The following is a 19,110-nucleotide window of genomic DNA, read 5'->3' as shown; positions in this document are numbered from 1 at the left end:
CCCGCGCTTGGCTTCAAACTCATACTGTTGCATGTTTATCGTTTAAATTTCGACGACTTTCGTTGATTCCTAACTTCTTTGTGCTCCATATCGTAATAGCAGGTCAAAAATATATAATGCACGCTGAGGAAAGAATTAAAAAGACAGCAGCCGCCAGCCTACATCCGCGCTTGTCTCCAAACTCATACCATTGCATGTTTGTCGTTTAAATTTCCCTGACTTTCGTTTAAGTAATAATGAAATAGCTGGTCAAAAATATATAATGCATGGCGAGGGGAAAATGAAAAGAATTGTGGCGCAGCGTTCACAAGTGCATGGCTTGATCTGGATCTAGTCTGCGCTCTGCAGCTCCTGTTTAGTAGTTAAATAGTAATTACCAATAAAGCATTCTGTTTTATCAGATTTTTTTTAATAACAAATATTTCTTAGTGTAATATCCATACAACGCTATATTGTATGAATAAAGTTTATGTTCGATTAATAAAGTTTGATGACTTTGCTGATTGTTTTTAATAGATTCCCTTTAGTAAAGCACCACCTAGTGGCTGCATAACGCAACTCTATCTCGTAGATGCATAATGCAACCCCAGCCAGTACTAAGGTTTCAACTCTATGTGTGCCTTATAATCCGGTGCGCCTTATAGATGGCGTTTTTTAGAAACTCAGCCATTCATTGATGGTGTGCCTTTAATCCAGTGCGCTAAAATCTAAGGTTATATAAACAAACAAACAAATAAATAAACAAAACAAATAACTAACAGACCTGGTACCAATCCAGCAAGAGGCTGATTATCTTCATCTCCATCCCTATATGCCTGCCACCAATTAGGGTCAGACTGGCTGATTATGTGAAGAATATCTCCTTTCTGAAAGGACAAACCCAACTCTCGGCATGGCACATAAGGGTCATCAGATGGGTCATAGTCAAAATGTGCTTTCACGTGAACCTAAATGAATCAAAGAAAAAGATGCGATGCAAAGTTACATTTTGTACAGATATTGTATTTTTTGATTGTCTGAGCACAAAAGCTATCACATAATTTAGTTTATAAATGTTTCCATTTTATTGAGAGTAGTCCATAACAGGCAGTAATTGTCATCAGCACAGTTTCCGCACTTACTACATTCTCTTTGACCGGGGGAGGTTTGCTCTGAGTGTTCGGAATGAGTACGAAGGTCAGGAGGCCATGCATGTCTGCCTGAAACAAAAGCATTTTGAAAATAACTTTTAGTGAGTGCGATTGTTGTTTTGCTGTGGAGCTCTGCATACTATGATGACCTATCTTACTCCTTCAATTAACCTAAATATTCTAAAGCAGTAGACCCATTTGTAGTTAAATTTAGCATTTCTGGAAATGTATATAATTTGGTAAGTGTGTTAGTACGGTACTTAAAAAGGCATATCCATAGATATGCTGTTTAATTGTGTATTCTTACTAGAATGTCAAAGACTTGGTTGACGTCCTTCCCTTTTATTTCAATGCCATTTATTTCCAATATTTCATCTCCTTCTCCTAAAAGTCCACTTCGTTCTGCTGCTCCTCCTCGAACAATTCTACTGATAATCACACTCTCCATTTCATTACGGACCGTCGCCCCCTGAAGAAAACACACAGACCTGGTGTGAGATGATAGTTCTAACATTTTGTTTTTTATTTTAATTCCAATTACTGGCACAAACAAAATATATATCAATACAAAACACTCACATAAAAAATACATACACAATTAACAGACAAAGATGGTAAATACTAGTAAAAATTAATAAATGCCTTTAAATTGGATCTACATCATGTTGATAACGGTGCTTTCCAAAGCAATTTCGTTCTGAATTACAGAGAAAAAATTAACATTTGCATCGTCAAATATATCCCTTGTCTTACCAGTGGTATGTCTCGGGCCTTCTCTATGTGAACAATTTTCACATTTTCTCCTCCCCACTGAGTAAGTGTTTCTGTTTGGGTGGTCAGTGGTTCTAGTTCCATTTCTTTCTCTGCTATGCTGTCATGTGCCAGAAGCAAAGACTGTAGCATAGAGACGGAAGACTCACCACAGGAATATACTCATAGTAGATACAATATTATTATTTTGTTAACTTGCTGGTAAGTGGAAGAAAGTGAATCAAGGTATGAGTTTTTACCTGGATGTGAATGTCTGATAAGAGACTGCAGAGTTCCAGTCCATCTTTGTTCTGACTTGTTTGGCTGAGATCTCTAACCTGAATAAACAACAACATTCATTGACACATTTTTGTGTTTGAAAAAAAAAAAGTAAGCAAGACAAGTGTAGAATCCGCTGCTTGAATCATTACACTCATGTACACACACACATTTTATAATTCAGTGCTCCATTTTGCCTGCGTCCCAGACGTGATGGATGACACATACTTTCAAAACAATGTGCGTCCCTCTGACGCATCATTTTCTGACATCAAAATTAACCATCATCCATCCATGGCCTTTATTAAAAAAAACTTGACGTCTTACGAATATTTTTGACAACTTCGTCCGCCATGATTGTTTTGATCACTCAGAAAAAACAACGTTAATCGAGAAAAAGAGAACATAGCTTTATTAGGTAAATGCTGTTCACTCCATGGGCTTGATGGCGTAAGCTAATAATGATCAAGTAGACGACAACTAGATTGCTATCACGACCATGCTTCCAGGAGTAACTTCAAATTGCCGTTTGAAGTTTCATACTTTACGTGATAGCCAACATTTTATTTTGAAGGATTTTCTGACTTCCTTTGCAAGCAGCCGCGTTGCCAGACCCATTTCACCGGGCCACATGCTACTACGGTAGCTGCCGCATATGCTGCTACGGTAAAAAATTCACCCCTAAAACCAAATTCACTATGCCGAATACGACTTAGTATAGTAATTTATTGCTACTGTATTCCCTCTACACAAAAAAAATGAGCACAAGACTAGTTAATATGGTCATTTATTAATGTTTACCTTCAGCGAGGAGAGGGGAGGGTCGGCAGTAGATGAGAATCACAAGAAGTCTGTTATTGTTTTGATGGCTTAAAGAGTAACTACAATATGGATATCAGAAAGTTTCTCGCCCATAACAGGCAACATAATTCTTAAGTTCATGCTAAGTTAGCTATAGTAATTCATTGCTACTGCATTAACTTCACAGAAACAAAGCACACATGGCTAATTAATATGAGATTTTTTTCTTCTGTAGCTGCATTAAACATAATGCTGCTTATGATCTGTTGGCTCTGCATAGATGATACATTTGAGAACGCAGCATTGAGCTTGTGTTAGTTGACAGACATAGCAACTGAACCAAGGGTGTCAATCATACACTGGCCAGCAAAAGAGTTTAAACCGGCCCATGAGATAATTTTGTAAGTCCAAAAATGAGCTGAATTTTTTCATAAGTAAAAAACTAAGAATGTTTCATGATTAAAAGCAATGTTACTATTTTATGATTACTTGTGTTGTATTTATGATCACCTGTGTTGTACTTGCTTTATTTTGGACAGTATTAAAAATGAATAATAAATTTGAAGTTTTTGTTTTCAAGTTATATAAATGTATAGTATGATTTTATTGGTCTGACCCACATGGGAATAGATTTTGAGAGAAAGAAAGAGAGAAAGAAAGAGAGACAGAAAGAAAGAGAGGGAGAGAGATTGGAGGAGAAAAGTCAGTGCCTGTCGTGGTAGCAACCTGAAGAATTCGCTGGTAGACACTAAACAGTCAGGGATTACGACAAGCTGAAGAAGGTGTCCTATTGGGCTTTTTAGGCCTATGATGCTCCGGAGAAAGCTGACCGGATAGTGCAAAATAAAGCTTGCTTTCGGTGTGTTATTAGTGATTTCTGGTTTCTAACAAATTTAGCATAACTATTATGCAAAGTACTACACCACTAGAATCATGTTACGATGTGGGACTATGACTATTTCTAAAGGATGTCAGATAATGTTGTACGACAGAGCAAGTCTAATGCTACATGCACACCAAATGTGAAAATTCGCGTCGCTACGCTCATTCGTGGGGCTTTCTGTTGTAAACGCCTGGTGGTTTTAGTTTACTTTTTGTCCACTTTTTTGCCGCGCGAGGGAAGGGGGGGAGTGGGGCGAGCTTGCTGTGCACTTTACAGTGGATCCGGAAAGAAGAGCATTGCTGAGAACTTTCACTTTTCTGGGATGTAGCAGAGCCAATATTTTCTACTACAGCAACTTTATTCTTTTTTACACTGCGGTGTGAACGCACACTGAACGCGATCGAGGCGTAAAAGCGGACAGTTTTGTATTGTAGTCAATGGAGTTTGAGCGACAGGGCGCAATGGCGCGTTGGGGCGACACGATGGATGCGCCGTGTCGCGTAATCTCACCTGTAGCGTGAAGTTAAAAAAATGAACTTTTGTCGCACGTCGCGACAGCCAATCAGCTACAGGAACGTTAAACGTCTCACACAGGGGGAAGGAATGGATCATGGTGGCCAGTTTGCGGTCACGGGGAGCTATCAAACACGGCCAGCTGAACTTTCAATACAAAAACGGAGCCAAGCAAGAGCACTCACCTGGCTTGTAGAATGGCAGAAGGGAGAACTTGGGATATTTGGTATGTAAGAGCTGTTGAGCAGTAGTTATTGTGCGAAGATAACAATAGTGCAGCATTGACAGCACTGTATTTAGCACAGTATCGGCCACTTGATTGCGACGTGCGACTTTTTTTTTGGCAGATGAGTATTGCCGCAAAGCGAGGGACACGCAGTGTAAAAAAGAATTAAGTTGCTGTAGGAGAAAATATTGGCTCTGCTACAACCCAGAAAAGTGAAAGTTCTCAGCATGCTCTCCTTTCCGGATCCACTGTTAAGTGCACAGCAAGATCACGCCCCTCCCGCGACAAAAAGCGACTACACAAAAGTGATCATCTTCACCCTGCGACAAAACGCCTCGCGTAGAGCGTAAACGACGTGCTTTGTCGTGTTCGGTGTGAACGCAACCTACTAGAAATAAGTTGGTGCAGTGTTACATTACAAGGCAGCAGAAGGCATTCCATGATGCCTTGATGCCACATGTCAATTGATTACCTCCAGTGCCAGCTGAAGTGCCTGCTGTGTTTGTGGGTAAGGGGGAGAAGGTCTGTGCATGCTGCTGGCCACAGCATTATGGATCTTTAGCGCCGACTGGAACTCTGACTAGAACCAAAGGGCACAAACATTCAGTGAGACAAATGGGCACAAACAAGAGCGATGTTCTGTTAACAGTAACAAAACAAAGAATCCAAAATCAATGCGTTGCAGAATACAGTGTTGCCAGTTTATGGCATGTTTGAATCTAGAGAAGCGGACCATAATTGTAGTGTAAGTGTTGTACCATTTTGTGCTGCAGTACTGAAGTCTAATAGATGAGATGCAGCATAAAATAAGAAAAAATGAAAAGGAAAAAGAAGACGATTTTTGATTTTTACATTTTAGCAACAGACTAACCAATGCGCGTTGTGTTGCAGTTTCACTTGTTACAATTTGAACAGTCCAGCCATCACTGGATTATCTATTCTAATTTCCTTTAATCACTCACTTCCTCAAGGTACCACATCGATGACCACTTTTATTGGTGCATACCCGTCTTAATTTGGATACCATATTTTAATACGAAAAGGACTGACAGTGACTTAAGATATATTTACCCAATATTTTATTGTAAACTTACTCAAATGTGTATTTGATTCTGACAGATCGTCTGACCAAAATTTAGGGAGAAAGTTGTCTAAAATCTAAAAGGTGTTGATTATCAAAAAATATACAAAGTCGCCATCCATAATTAAGTGTAAATGTGTTATTTGGTCTATGTTAAAATGTGGTTTTCAAATAGGGGGGGGGGGGGGGGAGGATTTAAATGCCTTATTTCTCAGACTATAACTCGAGTTTTTTCAACCCGCTTATTTGAGGAGGTTGACTTATAACCATAAAACTCAAACCCAGACCAATTTTCTCCACATTAGAATAAAATTAATTTGAATGTGAGGGCTTCAAATTATTAACTATACCTAAAATTCTGAACAGTATGGATCCGTTTTAGTGTTGCACTGAACATCGCAAATCCACTTTCGTCAAGCGCTGCCGACTTGGCTCTTTTTTTGTTGACAGTGAGGCTGTGTGGCTTATTTTTTTTAACGTTGAGGCAGTCTGAAAAGGGAAAATATGGCTTGACTTGTTTCTTTCAACCCTTGGACTTGTGTCTTGAACAAGCCATTCAAGGCAAAAATGGAGAGCAGTGGCAGGCATGGATGTCAGCAGGTGGGGGGAGAAACTTAGTGAAGGATAACCTTTCACACTCTGATCTCGCCACATCACTTGGGTAAAGTGAACTTGGGAGAGTATGTCACGTACGATGATAAGCAAATCATTTCTGGAGACCTCCATTTTAAACAAATTGGACAGGTCCGAAAATGACGACCCGTGGAAAAGTGAAGAGGAAGTTTAAACAGATGACAATGATCGTTTCTGGCAATTATTTCCATACATTGAAATAGGAGGAGCTATTTGGTGTTTCAGATAGAAATGATTTTTTTTTTAGGGCTTTAGACAAATTAATATTCAGCTGTGTCAAAAAATAAAGCATTGAAACTTTGTACATTGCCTTGCAGTCTTGCATCGTTTCCGCCCCACCCCCTCCCTTCCATAACCACAACAGTACATTACTCAATACACAATGTATATTTGCCTCTAAAAGTACTGTAATTTTGTCATTTTAATAACACACACCAAGTGTTTTAATTAGACAGCCAGGATCTATGTAACCACTGATCTATGTAACCACTAAAGTCAGGGGTAGATTCATACTCATATTTTTCGAAAATTCCCCTAAATCGTAGTTAAAAAAAAGCTGGGGCGGACTTATACGTGAGGTCGACTTGTACACGAAGAAATACAGTAATTCCAAAACGCTCAATATCAGCTGCCATACAGGAGAAATACAGGATGCTCAGTTATAAACACTCATGGGATTTGTACCTCATTCCATCCATAAAAAATGGTATTTTCTCACTAAAGTAAAATGATTTTTTTCTGACTTCTACTGGATACCACTTTAATTTGATTTAGGTTGCAGAGATGTTAATTCCATCTACATATGCAATGTATTTCCGCTTCCACAACTATTTTTTCAAGTTCAACAATGTGTTTAGCATGTTGGCAGTGATGTTAGACAGCACGAGAAGGGTTAGGGTTAGTTATTCCAGGGTTAGGGTTAGTTATTCCATGCCAAGCCTGTTTTTTTTTTTTTTAATCATACATTTTTGTGGAAGCCGAATTGTTTGTAAATGAGTGTGTGCATGTCAAGGTTTCACCTTAAAATTTGCAATTGATTACCTTGTTAAGTAGTGCAAGAACCAGTTCTATGTCATCCTGGCTCTGCTGGTCAGGCAGACAGCCCCGGACCTGCTTCAGTGACAGCAGCAACTCATCCAAGTCTAACAAGAAAAAACACATTGATATTACAATTATTAGCCTTTACCGTCTCAATAATGGATTAGACCAGAGTTATTTCAACTTTCTACCCAAGGACATACGAAGAATATTGGCTTGCACTAGCTTCAAATTAATTGCAAATGCCTTTGTCCCATTTCATAGTGAAGACTGTATAAACGCAACAGTCCCCAAGAGATTTAATTAAGTTGCTTCTAGGAGTCTCATGTCTGTCTCCCTCCCTGTGGAATTCCCTCCCACATGTTCTTCCTTACATTCCTTACACTCCAAGCTCTATTTCCTTTCTACACCTTCCCATTTTCTTTAAGTTTTACTAAAGCACATTTCAAAAATGAGAAAATAATTAATATCAATTACTTTAATTACACAACCTGATGTTTTAGTGTTCATACCAATCAAAGTGTTCTGACTGCTGAGCAGTGGTTGCTGTGACGTATATGTGTCCTGCAGGAATGTGGGGTTGTCGATGCCAATGTGAGGATTCTGGGAGAGCTTCTTCAGCCGGAGTGAGGCATTCAGATCCAGCTGGCGACCCTCCTCCTCCCGACGACGACGCAGGTCCTCCTGGCAAACACAAAAAAAGTTATGCAGGAGAGACTACAGAATGTCTGGTTGCAAAGTGAAGATTTCTCTCGCTGTCCCCCTTAAAACAAACAAACAAACAAACAAACGTAAAAAAAAAAAAATCTGGACTAAGGGATGGAATTAGTACATTCTCATTTCAGTCTCGATAATGAGAAATATTGTTAATGTAGAAACTCTATAGCGCTAGGTAAAATCTTTTTGAGCAAGCAAACATATTATATGCTGTGAGTGTTTGCATACCTGGTGTTGTCTTATTCTCTCCAGTTGAGCAGATCGCCGGACAGGAAGTGTCCGGCTCCCAAGCTCTCCGGGGCAGTCGACGGCCATTTCCCTGTGCTGCTGTCCTACCCGCAGCTCTTCATCTCCACCTCTTCCTCCTCCCTCACCAGCAACATGGCCATTCAGGTGAGAGGTTGTCATCCTTCATACACTTGGAGCCACAAGTGTGAATGACTACAGATTTCAGCGTTGCCCAGTTATATCACGATATGAGGATTTCTAGGAGGGGAGCTTAGTAAACAAGGCACCCATGTTATCTACAACTGTGGAGAAAGGAAACAACACAAAAAGTATAACTTCTGGATAATTTTTTTTATGTGTTTTACGTTTAACCCTTTAGTTGTCTGAGTTATTTTTTTTTCATTATACTGTATTTTTATATCACTATTATGTGAAGAGGTCGTAGCTTGAGATTGGTTCGAGATAGATTGGTTAGAGAAGACATAGCTACTGTGAAAATGTTGCTTTGTACAATGTTGCTACTTTGGCACTTAAAGGTTTAAGTATATTGTGGTGGAGTAAGGAAGGATTGTCCTTAAAATGTTCTTAAAAAAAAAGTGAAGGAACTACCATCGTCCTTTGGACACAAATCTAAATTAAGTATTAAATATTAAGTTAAAATGTATCAGATTAAAATACTTATTTCAATGTATACATTTCTATAAATGTAAAAGAACACGGTGAAAAAAAAAACCTTTAAAATACAGGCTAAAAAGCTTTTTTTTCAGTAAAACGAAAATTCATAACTTTGAGTTTCTTTGATCTAATGCCATTAATGCTTTGCATTTTTTGTTCGATATCCAGGATGGACTGGAAGTGCTTATCAGTGAGGGGACTTTAGTGACATTTTGTTAATAACCATTATAAGGAACAAATGTGTGTTGTATATGGAAATACTGAGAAATACCAATACACAGAAGGCTTCAGATGCAATAGGAAGTGTAACTCCTGTTGTTGATTGATAAGTAATATGTTGAGGTTTGCCTTGAATGTAGGATTGCGCAATTAATAAAACTTTAATCACCATCCTGATATTGGATGGCTCCTCGGCAATATTAACATTTAAAAAGCTGGCTACGTACAAGTCAAATCAAGCAATTTCAATCATCCTACCACTAGAGAGCAAATGCATGGTTAAGACATTAAGCTAAAGAAATAGCAAGGGAGCAAATCCTGCAAGAGTTGCGGCAGCATGGTTGGTTTGTGCTTGACGCAAACTCCATGCGGCTCAATGCGTGAAATGACATCATTTCGGCAACCACGCGCCTATGCGTGGAGTCCGAAACGTGTACTTTCCTGAGTTTCTCCCACACGGACAACATGGCGGAAAAACTAATCCTAACGGTAGTTCGGTACAAAAACTTTTATGATTGGTCTGAAATTGAGCCGTCTGTTTAAAAAAAAAAAAAAAAAAAAAACCTTGGAAGAATTTTGATCGTTTGAATCTACTAGGATTAGGCCTAGGACTAGGACTAGGATCTCTCCCTGTTACAGAGTAGTGTTGGTTGTATGCTGTAGACTCCATTAAGAGCCAATAGTATGGGAGAATATCATCTGACTGTGGGGGAAAGCCGCACAGAGTATAATGTGCTGCAAAATGTGTGCTGGCAAGATTCCACACGTCTTCTTTTCACACAGAGTGTTCACGCGTCAAACATAAACCAAGTCTTGGCAGCAGTCTCAACTGAGAGAGTGGAGCGATGACGATGCTGAAGTGGGCTTCGCGGGCACGCTCCCAAGATTTTAGGTTTCAATTAATCAATTAGTCAATAAGTACGTTAGCTGTGTTGCCCTGTGTGCAAAAGTTTTTGCCAGGTCTAGGGCGAATGTTTTGATTAGTATTTATTTATTATATTATTCTTATTTTTTAAGTATCAAGCCTTGCGCCTTGTTTATATAGTGTTTGCTTAAAAAATGCTTAAGTGCAATAAATAGACATGTTGAAAAAAACATGGTGAATAATCATGATTTCAATATTGACCAAAATAATCGTGATGATTATTTTGGACATAATCATGCAGCCTTACTTGAAATATTATATTTTTGAAACATTGAAACTGTCTATAGAAACTGACAGTGAAATATCAAAATGGAAAAAGTAAACTTGCAAACATGAAACACAGGGTTTCACACATGCTGCCCATCTCTTCTATTTTTGACTGATTGTGCACCCCCTAAAAAACAAAAAAACAAAAAACAAAACAAACAAACTACATAACCCAGAAACCAAATCTTGCAGCAGCCTAAACTCGAGATGGAGATGGACTTATGAAGCCTTGTGAAGCTTTTGAGGCCTTTCCCATATTGACTTTGAAAACAAAAAAGTCAAAGCCTCGAAGCCTTATAAAATGGATCACTTTAGTGACATTTTTTGGTCAGCTACATTCATAGCAGCTACAATATTCAACGTGAAAATACAGTCGGCCCCCGGTTTACGAACACCGTCTTTTATGAACATTTCGACTTACGAGCGTGGGACCGCGGAGTTTTTTGTCCCAACAAACCTTCCGTCTTACGAACAGTACGACATGCCAGCCATTGTATTAGTACATTTATTTTCGCTTTGCTACGTCAAGTAAATCAGAAGTTGACGCTCATTACGGCAACGTTGAATGCTATTGCTCTTACAATGTCACAGTCACTGTCTCAGTCACAGTGTCAGTCCCGGTCTCACTCACGGAGATGCTATTGGCCGGCGTCACGTCAATCACAGAAATGCCGATATGCTATTGGTCGAACGCCTTTATCTAGCTTGATGGCACAGCTGGTCGGGACGGAAGGAAGGAGAGAAAATGAGTGAAAAACGGAAGGAAGGAATGTTGTTAAGACTTTGGAAACTTTATCTGTTAGACATGGCTTCTAAAATTGCTAGTGGCGGTAAAGGAAGAAGTAAGAGGATGATTACAATAGAAACGAAGCAGGAGATAATAATAAAAAAAAAAAATACGAAGGAGGCGCACGCATGGTTAACCTTGCTCGTGAGTATGGCCGTAACCGCTCGGCAATCTTCTAAGGGCAAGACTTTCCTTGCCGGGGGACGGACCTCGATTGACAACAAAATTGAGAGGCTTCTTCTATTATGGATTAAAGAGAAGGAAATCGCCGGTGATATGTTCTCGTTTAAAAAAAGTTCTAGTTTGAGAAAAGTTCCCATTTAAGAAAATAAATAAATTCTGCGGGTTGGTCTCTGCTCCCCTCCGCCTCCACCCAGCTCAAGTCACGTCGCCCCAAAGGTAAATGTCATTTTTCCTTTGTATATGATTTTTAATTTAACAGTACAGTAGATTATGTTACTCATTTTTAATATGTGTATAAAGTCGTGATGTTTTTACCTAAGGTTTTTGCACGCGTTGCACGCATTCACTAATTAACATAGGTTTGGATTGCCCGTCATACGAGCAGTTCAAGTTACGAGCGTAGCCGCTGAATGGATTAAGTTCGTAACACGGGGGCCCACTGTATTTCAACAAGGCGCAAATATATTCAGTCTTATTTTTGTGTCAGTCTAACTTAAGTTAAAAAGTTCTCAGTCAGTGATTATCAACATTGTTTCAGTGCATCTTGTAATTCTCCTGTAGACCTGTTTCTATTGAGTATTTTGCTACTCAAAAATTGACTCATCCTGGTACGTTCAAAAGTGATCAGCAGTAACAGCAAACAGGTCAGCATTTCAATATTAAAGTGTGCACTCATTTTCTTTATTAAATTGCATCTGAAAGGTACTGTAAGGCGACTGCTCTCAGGGTTATTCAAGCGTTGCAAGCTAGCGTCTAATCTATGCTATGGATGCTGTGTTACATGCTGGCAACATACACTGTACAATAAAATGTCAGCGTAATTATGTTGTTTTGTTTAGTACCCTTAATTAGTGATTGATCACCATTTCATAACAACCCTGTGTTTATTCATATTGGAGTCGCGACCCGAGACACTCCAGGAGGCAGTTTGTGCATTAGAAACTAGTAAGAGTTGTCTGTCACCATCGCTGCGACATGATTTTACAGGAAGAGCATATAAATAGATAAATAAAGCACACCAAAGGCATTTGTATCCATACATAATTTGAAATGGTCAGGTTTATTTTGAAGCATTAGCTGGCCTTCTCATGTTTGGCTGTGTGATGCGCGAAAAATCTTGTGACATTTAATCTCGTCCTATCCTATATACAGTAAATATGATTTGTGCGCATAAAATGATTATCGATATTAACATTCCTCCTTTGGGATCATAGTAAAGCTCTGTTCTCGCGCTAGCCTCACAGTATTATCCACAGCCAAGTTGTGGACTTGGACAGGCTTGAAGTATGCATGGTTACACCTGACTTTACTTACGGACAGTTTTTTTCGAACATGCTAAATATTGCAGTACGCATGGAGGAAGTCATTGCTTCTTACGGACAAAGAATAAGAAACAATAAAATTACAAGGCAAAGATAACAGTTGTTGCTTGATGTCCAACGTTCTCTGATGTCCTACTTTATCTGCCCATATTTTCCATCCCTCCATCTCACAGGGGAATCTGAGGAGCTTCACGTCTCTGCCATCTTGCGTGAGACCCTTGGCCACACATTTAAACATTTTTCAAAGTGTTTTTTTTTTTCCAATAAATTACGAAAGACTAATTAGAAGCAATTTAATTGAGCTCCAGGGAAAGCAAGCAAATGGCTGAATGTTGGCCCCTGGAAAAACCTGTGAATGTTGTCTGCCAATCAGTACATACAGAGCTGTGAGAAACAGCTCGCTCTTCAGTTGGTCAGACTTTCCAACATAAAACACTAATCCAAAAAAGCGTGTGAAGATTTCTATTCGAATTTACTGTAGCTCAGAACATACGGTCATCCATCCATAAATATCCATGAACAACTTAACCTCACAATTTAAATCTGTTATAGCACTTTTGATACATTAAAATTCAGCCCATGAAAAAAAAAGCCCCAGTGCCTGTTTTGGGCCCTGTTATTCACTCTGTCTCCAACATCCGCAAGCATTGTGAGGATGAGTGGTCAAGATGATGGATGGATGAATGGATATTTAGTGGCTAGCTGGCATTGAATAGCATCATGAAGGAGGTGAGGCAGCCACATGATAAGGTGGAGCCTCTGTGAACAAGGCATTTTGCTTCCTGGTTAGAAATACTGGTACTATAAAACAATAAATTTGATAATAAATTAAATCACCAATGCGCCAAATGTAACCTGAATGCATATATTTACCTCTTAAGATGCCAAGCATTATCGGAAAAGGAAACCTCTAGAGCATAGGTGTCGAACTCCAGTCCTCGAGGGCCGGCATCCAGCATGTTTTCCGGTTTTCTTTCCCAAACACACCTGATTCAAATGATTAGTTCATTAGCAAGCTCTGCAGGAGCTCCAAAATGATCCCAAACATTTGAATCAGGTGTTTTTGATGGAAAAGGTTTGAAAACATGTAGGATACCTGCCCTCGAGGACTGGAGTTCGACACGTGCTCTAGAGGGACAGTATATTTCGCATTTTGACTCATATTTCAAAGCCAAAAGAATATTGTGTACTATGTTTATGTAAATATAGGTGGTATCATATCATCATTGATTTCCCTTCCTTACTTTGAATTACATGTAGGCAATGTTCCCTCTAATTTTCAATGCATCTGAACATTCACACAAACTCCCTGAGCAGGCTTTGGACAAAGATGAGCAACTTCAGATATGCACACAGTGAGTCACCGTGTTCATATCTGAAGTCGCTCCTAAAGTGACCTATATCACATAACTCACATTTTGTCATTAATGAGCAAGGAAGGAGGCGGGGGCTCTGAGTGTATCCAGGGGCCTAGCTGCAGCCCTGGACTGAGTCACAGCAAAAGTGGGATTGATGACGCAAGGCAGGTCGGAACTCCCAAGAATTCATGTGAACAGCACGACCAGATGACGTCCAACAACTTTTAAACATATGTGTGGACCGGTAATGTGCTTATGGGTACTTATCCAGTCATTTATGAAGGGATAGTGAGGTGAAAAGCATCATCCAGGACCAATACGGGAGAGCGATGCATCAATGATTGCCATGTTTTAGGAGCAAATTCACAGCGTTTGGAAATATTATTGGTTTTGATCCCGGAAACAGAGTTACTTTAAATTTTATTTGTTTGATAATGGACAAGCGCTAGAAAGGTATTTACTTGTTTTGACTTACTGCCCAATGAACATTTATATTACTGCCCCTTTAAGGCAGGGAGAAAGGTCCATGATACTGGCCCTTAAAGAGCCTTGGGGCATGCATCACAGGGGCTGTTGCAGATTAGAGCACACGGTTTCTTTACTGTAGCGTTTGCCTTTTATTTGAAGTCATTTTGTTTGAAGAGCTTAGGAACTACTGTGGAATAAATTTATCGTTTTATAGAATCAAAGATGGACCTGTGGAAATTTTTATTTTATTTGAACCTGGGCAAGCATACGAGTAGCCAGGCGGCCAGAAGTCTCAACTCGCACAATGTTGCCAAACAAATCACAACTATTTTTGTTCATTTTTAACAAGTTTGTTAATATTATTTTTCTAATATCTTGAGCAATAGGTGTTTTAGACATGACAGTGTAATGTATATTGCACTTGTCACCATGGTGATAAACGAAGCACAAGTTGTGAATAAGAAAAAAAAATCTCACCAACTTTCACCGCTTGTTCTTCTATTTGCATATACTCCGACAGCCATTCCATCTGAAAAGAAGTGCATTTCTTTTTTTAATTTGGCTTGGTGAGTGGATGTGTCGTTGCTCGTTCGTTTCACGAGGAAAAGGTGTGAGCATTTGCATCTCTTAACTCCGCACTGTTGTTCGCTAGCTGAAAGAGTATATGCAGGGAATGTTTCTGTAAATTCATTTGATTAGATGAATAATGTAAGTGAAACTTATCGTATCATTGGCTGTACACTTGTCACTCGCTGTCACAAAGCAAAATGGCACAGAAAACAATATTATTGGTCTAATTAATCAAATAAGATGAGGTCTCATATTGGATATTATTTAATACGTTTAAATTGTATTTTGTTTTATGAGCAGCATAGATTTTCTCGTGCGCTGAGAACGTGCGAGCAGTGCGCAATTGCGCACACGTGCAGCTTAGAGGGAACACTGTATGTACTATGGGTGATATCTGTGTTGTATGTGTGGAAACACCGACATCCAAAGGACACAGTTATCACTACAGTGGTCAAAGTGGCTTATATTAGGTAAGCATTAGACAAGGGTGTTGGCCAATCTCCATAAAAAGCACATTTGTTGAGAATTTTATTATTTATTATTACTATTTTAAAAGACGAGAATTCTCGTCCAAGGCACGATAAGAGTTAACTGTGGAAAGTGGAAAAAAAAACAGATGGTCTAGGCCCTTTAAGATGCGCCATCATTTACTATAAATATGTCAGGAATGGAGGTAAAAGCTTCAAAGTTTAACCAGTCAAATTGTATTATCATGTCTTTTTAAACAATTGGTACACATAATTACTAGCAGGGAACCAAAGTAAAACAAATCAATTTAAAGTCTTTAAAAAAAATTGGCCGGCTAAAATATGCAGGATCCAATATCCACCTTAATGGTCTGACGGAACTATCTTTGTGCGACAGTAATCTAGCCGAACCTTTCTTGCTGAGTACAGACACACACAGCGTTGCAATAACAGAAAGCATTGCAAAGGAGAAAGCATTCCTTTAAAAACTGAGGGTGTCAGAAGTTTGGTATTATTTCCAATTAAAAGTGGATGTAAAAAAAAAAAAAAAAAGAAGCAATTTTACAGTTCTTAAAACTTTGACAATAGTGTAGCACTGTTTTATACATAAGCAAAGATTGTCTTGACGGATGGCTCAATTTCTTGTGTTGGTCCAATGGCTGATGGCTGATCTTATTTGTGTGCTTAAAAACACCCATTTTTGGAGTTAGTGGATTTTAGTCAGAGAGAATATTAGCACATGGCGCTTTCAAAAAGAAAGGAGAGAAAGTAATATGTACTATGTCTTGTTTAAATTCAATGACGTCTCTCCCAATTGAACAGTTGTTGTTTCTTTTTTTTAAATAATCAACCATTGTTATTACCTATATACACATTGCGCACAGCGGTAAATTGTATTTTCTTGTCCAGAATATATATTTTTTTTGGTCGGTCTATTTCAATCAAACACAAATATACAGGGTTGGATTAAACAATTACACAATACTGTATAGTATATGGTGGGGCCGCTTATAGACAAATATGCGCATGTTTGGCAGACATCACTTAATCGCAAACGTGGCTAGAGGCAGCTGCCGAACGCAACCCCATCCCTGCCCTCCTCTCACAAATACTGACATTTAATCAGCGCAAAATACACATTTTGACGTGCACATTATGATACAAAATTTCTTATTTGGAGCCTTGTTTTGTTCATAAAATACAACTGTTTGCATTTGTGTACACTGGAGATGGAAGCAGAAACTGAGCCGAACCTTATCAGGGTCTGATGCACACATACGAAAGCGCGTATGCACACACACACCCTGTCCAAAAAAGGTTGTACAACCCCGTACCAAGCAAAGGGGAAGCAAGCTCACATGAGATGGAAAGGATTCAGCACACTAAGTTTTCTTTGATAATTTTTTGACACTAATAAAATACGTAGGTATACAGCACAGTATTTTCATTTAAGCTTATATATTACTTAAAATCCGTCCTATAAAATTGGACAACATTCTAAAGAAGTAGTTAAGTACAAACTTAAAAAAGAAACTACATTTTTTCACATGCACTCATGTTATTGAGACCTTCAAGCCTTCTCATAAGATTGTTAACAGAAACAAAGTATTGCATTAATGAGTGAAGCATAACTACTGTATTATGAGGTGCACCTTCAATGAATGGGCTATTAAAACAAAAACAATCATATATAAGGCTCACTGAATTAAAAACTCTGTTCTCTCCAAAATTGAATAAACAACTTTTATTTTTTTTCCCAAAGTAATGTCAGTGGTGTTTTTGGGAAACAGTTCTTCAAACAACACCACCTTACTGTATGACAGTAGTGCAACATTTTTATCATGTAGTAGAGGAGAGCGTTTCTTCAATTCAGTAAACACGCAAAAGAAGCAGTCTGATACCATAACGGTAAATCAAACGTTAGTGCAAACACAGTATACTAAAGCTTGAAATATTAAGAAGCAATAACAAATAACATTAACTCACCCATGTTGAAACATTATAGTCCATATTCACACTATTTGTTGAAAATACATCTGAAGAATAGGAATTAATCTCACGATTACAGCACACTAAAAGATTGCTTAGGTCAATTCCAAGACGAATCAAGAGTTTATCCATCCATCCATTATCCTCCGCTCATTCAGGGTCGGGTTGCGGGGGAAGCAGGGAAGCCTGCTTATATATATATATATATATATATATATATATATATATATATATATATGTGTGATATGTGTTGATCAACCGAGCTACATCGTGGCGAAGCCAGTACCATGACGTTTTAGCGCAATAGTCAAATCTATTCGCTTTATTTTCAAACCCACAATGGCTGAAGAAGAGCAAAAAGTACACAACTTTCAGCATTGGCCTCCATGCCAATAGGCCTCCTCGCTGCCTGTTTTTAAATATTTGTGCCACAATTACGAGCGAGCAAAAAAAAGTTTTGAGCGGAGAAAATAAAACTGAGCGAGCGAAAACAGATTTGGAGCGCAGAAAAAAAAATATTGAAAATACATTTCTCGCTCAAAATACCTTTTTGCTCGCTCGCGATAGCACTCTCTTGCTCAACATCTCGCTTTCGCTCGCGATTCTCCTCCCTCTCTCACTCAACATCTCGCTCTTGATACTCCTCCCTCCCTCGCTCAACATCGGGTTTGCTCAACATCGAGCTCTCGCACGCTCCAGTTGTCCTCTGCTTGCGCTCAGTCATGCTCACACGTTACGTTTGTGCCACAAAACCAGCCAATCAGAGCTTGTAAAAGCACATTGATTGACAGCTTGGTATCCAATGAGATTGCTTGTACGCTATCTGTTGACGCACTCTCGTTTGCCCTGTGTTCACCCGGAAAGGGCAAACGAGAGTGCGTCAACACGGACTTGGGCGTGAGAATTACTTTTAGTATTATTATTATTACTGTATCGTACCATTTGACAGAAATGCCTTGTTAGTTTTTGTACTTCAATAATATAAACCCACCTCCTCCCGCCCAAGTCGATGTGACGGCACTCTCGTTTACTCGTTCCGGGTGAACACAACAAGCAATCTCATTATTGTTTAGTAAACACCATACGAATGAAAATTGGCACTTGGGCTTTTGACACTCACATCTGTAGATTTGTCCAACTATGATGAGAGAGATTCTTACCCACTCAGCAAATTTAGGCTTGCAGCACTTCTGCACTCACTCCTCTTTTTACAGAGGCAGGGAAGAGTAAAATGACCCAGGCAACATAGACAATAAAAGGTATTGCATTCTACACAAGATTTGAGGTGTGTGCCGCTTTATTTAGCCATAGCCATGTTGGGGTAACCTTTTGTTTGGCTTGAGTATGAAGTAAAGAAAAAGCTCACAAGGGCCAAACACGCCACAACAAACAGGGAAGGAAAATAATCAACTTAATTTTTTTTTCTTTTAAATCATCTGTAACAGAAAACACAAATTGAGAAACATCGATATATTGCCCATGATTTTGCAATCCAGGTAATTGGGAAGGCTGGCACTCCCATCCTCCAATTGATGGTGGTGTTTAGCTTTTTCATCATGGTGACTGGGGCATGAGATACTGTTGCTCTCACAGCTTCAGAA

General features: G+C 39.0%; 1 protein-coding gene across 2 annotated transcripts in view; it reads right to left on the bottom strand.

The window, feature by feature from the left end:
* Positions 1–19,110, bottom strand: part of pals1a (protein associated with LIN7 1, MAGUK p55 family member a) — a 46,753-nt gene that overhangs the window by 22,863 nt on the left and 4,780 nt on the right. Inside the window, exons 2-11 of one of the 2 annotated variants that reach the window (XM_088433776.1) lie at positions 14,961–15,012; positions 8,280–8,581; positions 7,847–8,018; positions 7,338–7,438; positions 5,055–5,162; positions 2,141–2,218; positions 1,884–2,024; positions 1,438–1,599; positions 1,122–1,199; positions 764–947 (exon numbers count right to left, since the gene is read on the bottom strand). In XM_088433776.1, the coding sequence (XP_088289902.1) occupies positions 764–947; positions 1,122–1,199; positions 1,438–1,599; positions 1,884–2,024; positions 2,141–2,218; positions 5,055–5,162; positions 7,338–7,438; positions 7,847–8,018; positions 8,280–8,459 (1,204 nt within the window). In that variant the 5' untranslated portion in view covers positions 8,460–8,581; positions 14,961–15,012. The remainder of the gene's footprint in view (positions 1–763; positions 948–1,121; positions 1,200–1,437; positions 1,600–1,883; positions 2,025–2,140; positions 2,219–5,054; positions 5,163–7,337; positions 7,439–7,846; positions 8,019–8,279; positions 8,582–14,960; positions 15,013–19,110) is intronic. The other variant, XM_088433775.1, reaches the window with a different exon arrangement.

The sequence above is a fragment of the Hippichthys cyanospilos genome, chromosome 14 (assembly GCF_059441005.1).
Source record: "Hippichthys cyanospilos isolate Australia breed blue-spotted pipefish chromosome 14, RoL_Hcya_1.0, whole genome shotgun sequence".
Lineage (NCBI taxonomy): Eukaryota > Metazoa > Chordata > Actinopteri > Syngnathiformes > Syngnathidae > Hippichthys > Hippichthys cyanospilos.
The sequence above is the reverse complement of the archived record's forward strand: the minus strand, read 5'-3'. Positions and strand labels throughout refer to the sequence as shown.